This window comes from Tachypleus tridentatus, chromosome 9 (assembly GCF_004210375.1).
Source record: "Tachypleus tridentatus isolate NWPU-2018 chromosome 9, ASM421037v1, whole genome shotgun sequence".
Taxonomy (NCBI): Eukaryota; Metazoa; Arthropoda; class Merostomata; order Xiphosura; family Limulidae; genus Tachypleus; species Tachypleus tridentatus.
In genome coordinates, this window is record NC_134833.1 from 124800716 (window position 1) to 124806715 (window position 6000).

Below are 6000 nucleotides of genomic sequence, written 5' to 3' on the forward strand. Positions count from 1 at the left end.
GCTAAATAGTATTCAATACTGTAAGTAATATTTATGTTATAAAAAAAACAATGTATATGTAACAAAATTCTATTAATATATTTCTCCACAAAAATCTATGTTCTTAAATGTTTCTCACTTTATGCATTATTATCTTAAGTTTGTTGTTATCTTAACATTAGTTACTATCCCTAATGTTTTTTTATTCAACAGAATGGAGAAAGGAAAAATAGAAGATACAACCACTGGTATTGCTTATTCTATAAAGTGAGTTGTTGAACGTACAGCCATTGTTCTGTCCTATTCTGTAAGTTCATTTGGAGAAGACGCAACCACTGGTACATCTTATTCTACAATTTAATTACTAGAAGACACAACCATTGATAGAATTTGGCTGTAAAGTAATAATTAGGACACAACCATTGGTACATCTTATTCTGTAAAGTAATAATTAGGACACAACCATTGGTACATCTTATTCTGTAAAGTAATAATGAGGACACAACCATTGGTACATCTTATTCTGTAAAGTAATAATGAGGACACAACCATTCGTACATCTTATTCTGTAAAGTAATAATGAGGACACAACCATTGGCACATCTTTTCTGTAAAGTAATAATAAGGACACAACCATTGGTACATCTTATTCTGTGAAGTAATAATGAGGACACAACCATTCGTACATCTTATTCTGTAAAGTAATAATGAGGACACAACCATTGGCACATCTTTTCTGTAAAGTAATAATGAGGACACAACCATTGGTACATCTTATTCTGTGAAGTAATAATGAGGACACAACCATTGGTACATCTTATTCTGTAAAGTAATAATGAGGACACAACCATTCGTACATCTTATGTAATAACTAGGACACAACCATTGGTACATCTTATTCTGTAAAGTAATAATGAGGACACAACCATTGGTACATCTTATTCTGTAAAGTTGTAACTAGGACACAACCATTGGTACATCTTATTCTGTAAAGTAATAATGAGGACACAACCATTGGCACATCTTTTCTGTAAAGTAATAATTAGGACACAACCATTGGCACATCTTATTCTGTAAAGTAATAAGTAGAACACAAGCATTGGTATATCATATTTTGCAAAATAATTAGTAGAACTAATCTACTGGTACATCTTATTCTGCAAAATAATTAATAAAAACGATCACTAGTACATTTTTTATCTTTCTGTGAAGTATTTAGTGAAGGCACAACTAGTATTTCTGTTTTAATTTCATGTTTTGAACTGATTTTTATATTAGTTATTCGTGTACTTTTACACTGTGTTGGGTGTTTACCTTTCTGTCTCATTACTCCCTGTATTTCATAGAAACTACTGTTCTAATGAATAGAAGTTGTTGAAAACAGCTATAGTTCACTGTAACACTTCTACTGAATAATTTTGAAGTAACTTTCAGATTTATTACTTGTATATCTTGTAGGTCACTTCAAATGTAAAAACATTATATTATTGCCTACTGTGCAAAATAATTCAATGTCAGAAGACTTAATCATTGTTACATTCTATTCCTGTGATGTAGGTTGTGGAAGATGCAATTACTAACCTGTCTGAAATATATTTATAGGAGTATGTAGTCAGGAGTACAACCACTGGTACATCTTATTCTGCAAAATAAAGACAGTAATAGTTATGTTACTCTGTTTGGTAGTAATATCTCTCTTACAACTTACTGTTTAAAGAATTTATAGTAGGTAATAGAATCACATCCTTTTCTGTTGTGGATATGATTTTAAAATCAATATGTCTAAAAACAATTAGAAAAAAGAGTGGTTTTATCTTGTGTAGAATCCAATTTAACTCTGAAGAACAGTGGACAAAAGCTCTGAAGTTCATGCTGACAAACCTGAAGTGGGGATTGGCTTGGGTGTCTTCACAATTTGACAATAAATGATGTAGTTCCTGATGACAAGGAATGGAGGACAGGAAATAAAACACTTGTATTTTTTGTAATACCTTACAATAATCAATTACAATTTTTTTAAACAACCTGCTTTAGTTGTTTCTTAAACTCTTGATATTAGAACTACATACAATCTTTTTACTTAAACTATAGTTTTCAAACTCATTATTTATATTTATTCACCTGATGGAAAGTGAACCATTGATTAGCATTATTTTTATGATTATTTGATAATATAAGAGTAGAGTAGGTTACGAGACATTAAGCATATTTTTCTTATGTTTAGCTTACGTGTGTAAATTTCCAGGAAGTTACCTGTGAAGTATTTTTTGAATTAGAAATATATAAACGTAACTCCCGTGTAGTTATACTGTTTAGTAACAACTACTTGAATAATACTGATGATGTAAATTCAGTCAAGAATTTAAAAAGTACTTCTGTTGTCAGATGCTTGAACTATAGTAATCACATAACTTCAACATCATTCCTGTTATCAGTTACTTCAACTTACTTGATCTGTAGTATTCACATGACTTAGCCTATCAAACTTTTAATCACCATTCCTCTTATGAGTTACTTGATGTACTAATCATATCATTTAGTCCATTAGTAGAACATTCTTCTTATCAATTACTTGACCATTATGTGAAATTCTTTACACAGCTATCTTGTCAATAACTTAACTATCTGGTCTATATTAGTTATGTAACTTATAAGTCTTGTTTAGTTTTAATGTAAATGGTATAAGCATTACTAATGTCAAATAAATGATCTCTACAAATTACACAAAATTAATGGAATGTAATTTAAAATTATTACAATCATTACTACATTAAATTATTTCATGATATATTTTGTGTGTCTTTTATATGCTCTATGTACCATATGCCTGACTTCACATATCCTTATTTCTTACTTGGATTTTAAAAAAAAGTAGTGCAGAAAGGTCATTCCCCAACATTTGTTTACATAATTTAATTTACTTTTGAGTTCCTGTGTATCAAGCTGCATTGTAATGTTTTACAGTGTATACATTTGTATCAAAATCTTGAGGCACTATATACGTGACTTTGTGGTACACAGTCTACTTGTGTTGTACAGGGTACGTTGGGTTACAGTATGCACATTTTGAATATAAAGTTGAGCTATTGTAACTTTAAATTTCACTTTGTTCGTTTGTATGATAACATAGGTTAACATAATGTAAATTTTCAACATGGTATTGTCTTAGTGTAATATAAAATGGCGCTAGGTATGTTTGTAAAGAAATGAAAAGTTACATGTGGTAAAGTTTGTAACCTTGCATTACACTATGTACATTCATATAGAAATATTTGGCTACATGTTGTATGTACATTTCTAAGAATAACAAACTGCTGTAATCTTGCATTATGTTGTGTAAATTTTTGTGAAACTTTTGAATTACCGTATGTTCATTTTCATCACATTTGAACTACATGTGTCATATATACATTTGAATGATAGTATTGACCTGCTTGAGTAGTAATATTCTGTAATTATGTTTTATGTGATTGGATAAAATCCTTTGGACTTTTATGTAAATATTCTGGGTAGGATCTTTCTTCTATAATGGATCATATCCTTGACTTGCTGTGAATATGTTTGATTTATATTATAATTTGCACAGAGATTTTCTAAATGATCTGTGGGAATCACTGCATTTTTACTCAAAACAAATACAGCGAAAACAGGAAAATAAAATCTGCTGTGATATGTACAGAAAAGAACCTAAGAATTTCCACTTTGATAACCAAACCTACTCACTGTTACATGTGAACATTTCAAAATGTATATTATGAAAATCAGTTTAAGAAAAATGAACTGTTTCATTTTTGTGTAATGTAATTAAATAAATGTGTCAATATCTCCACAAGAAAATGTTAATCTATAATAACCAAGTCTTAGTATTACCTATCTGAATAGAACTTTAATTAATAAAGTAAATTGGAGACATGAAAATTGTGTAGCAATTGATATTTTATTTAATAAGAAAAATAGTGTTTGGCTTAAGCTTATGAAATTTCTGAATAAAAGTTGTGCTTTGAGCTTCTGAATGAATTTATATGTTGTCTTAAGAGATTTATGTATGCCAGTGTGGTTTTAAAAGATTTATTATATATGTCAGTGTGGTCTTTAGAGGTTTGTTATGTATGTCAGTGCTGTCACAAGAAGTCTGTTATGCTTGTCAGAGTGGTCTTAAGTGGTTTGTTATGTACACCAGTGTTGTCTTGAGAGGTTTGCCAGGCACACCAGTATGGTCTTGAGAGGTTTATTAGGTACATCAGTGTGGTCTTAAGAGGCTTATTAAGTACATTAGTGTGGTCTTGAGAGCTTTATTAGGTATACCAGAGTGGTCTTGAGAGATTTCTTATGTATTTCAATTTGACCTCGAGAGGTTTTTATGTATTTCAATGTGGTCTAAAGAGGTTTGTTATATATTTCAATGTGGTCTTGAGAGGTTTGTATTATTCATAGACAGTTAGGTTTTGGAGGTTTCTGATATGTATAAATGTGTGGTTTTATAGGGTTTACTTTATATTCTACTATACCTACATATTTACTATTTGTGATTTCAAGCATTTTGACTGTATGCATATAAACTTTATAGAGGTTTTTAATTATCTATAAATGGTCCCTTAAAGTTTCTAACATGTCAGTGTGTGAACTTCAGACATTTGCTGTATGTGTATATGTGTAGATTTGTGCTCTTTAGAAGTGACTGAAATGTGTATATATGAGAAACACAGAAGTTTCTAGTGTGTATATTTGTGGTTTTAAGACATGTCCAATATGTTAAGAAGTAGGGTCATTAAAAGTTTGTGTAACACGAATAGATGAGAGATTTAGATGTTACCAATATACATAATTGTGGGATCCGTAGAGAATTGTAGTATGTGGATATGTATACTTTATTGAAGTTTCAAATATGTGTAAATGTGAAGTTTTAAGAGGTTTAATATCTGTGAATATAAAGTTTTATGATATGTATAGATGTCATGTTAATAACACTTCATGATAAGTACAGATATTTCTAAAATTTTTTAGAGGAGTGAATGTAAGATATTTCTAGTCTGGTATTAATTTATTGAAGTTTGCAATATTAATGTTCTAGATGTGGCTTTTAGAGATTTCTTTGTGATATCTAGATGTGTGATCTTTAGAGGTTTCTAAAGTGCATATACAGAGTTTATTATGACTTATGATCACAATTTGCATTTTCAAGCACCTTGCTCATGGCCATTTCTGTGGTATATGTATAAGCAGATTGAAAGCTCTCAATTTCGTGTTTAACACACTTTTAAGTGCAGATGGCACCTAAAATTGACCCAATTTGTTAGAATTATAGAATGTTTTAATTCAAAATTCTTCTGTTTCATGATGATAGAAACATCAAGGTATGAAATGTTAATGAGTTAAAAAAATGAATGTGTGTAGTTTTTAATGGTATTGATAGAGCAACCTGATGATGCTTTGACAATACATTGATTAAATGAACATGAGTGTGATTTTAACATTTGGCGTAAGAACTCAAGCTGCCATAGAGATGCCAATACCAGCATTGATACTGATTCTGAGGTCAATCCTACAGAATGACATAAGAGAGAGTAGGCTGACCATGGTACAGCTGGGATGAAGTAGTGAGGAGAAACACATTTACCTCCATTATTTGAGAGGTTCAGAAAAGGAACATTTAGATTGCTTCCATAAACAGTTTTTCAGGTACCCATATGTACCCAAGAACAAATGACTGTATCTGCTGCTTAGTTTTTATGGGTCAGCACTAGTAAATATAGAATATGTGGAACATGTGCAATTTTCTAGCTAGAAAACCATTATCACAGAGTTGCAGTATTGATTTGACCCAATAAAAACATAACCATGTATTGGGCAGATTTCAAGGATTTTAAAATGTAGTTGAATATGCTGATGAGGTGCAACAGGTACATTGTAAAGCATGTCTTTATCTGACAGCCAATCACTTTGAAAACATTCTTGTTGATACAATCATGGAGGAACTTTCCATTGGCTATGCAATGCCAAGTGAGAATTAGAGATACATTT

At 30.5% G+C, this 6000-nt stretch overlaps 1 protein-coding gene across 4 annotated transcripts in view; it reads left to right on the forward strand.

Annotated features, from left to right (window-relative positions):
- Atg6 (Beclin-1-like Atg6) overlaps positions 1 to 3897 on the forward strand; it is a 34991-nt gene extending 31094 nt beyond the window's left edge. For 2 of the 4 annotated variants that reach the window (XR_013014536.1, XM_076457033.1), the window contains 2 exons: positions 193 to 246; positions 1803 to 3897. Coding sequence is in view for 2 of the 4 variants with exons in the window: in XM_076457033.1 (XP_076313148.1) it covers positions 193 to 246; positions 1803 to 1908 (160 nt within the window). In the remaining 2 variants the exon portion in view is untranslated. Of the gene's footprint in view, positions 1 to 192; positions 318 to 1802 lie in introns of all 4 variants that reach the window. The other 2 variants (XR_013014535.1, XM_076457034.1) reach the window with 2 other exon arrangements.
- Positions 3898 to 6000: the final 2103 nt, after the last annotated feature.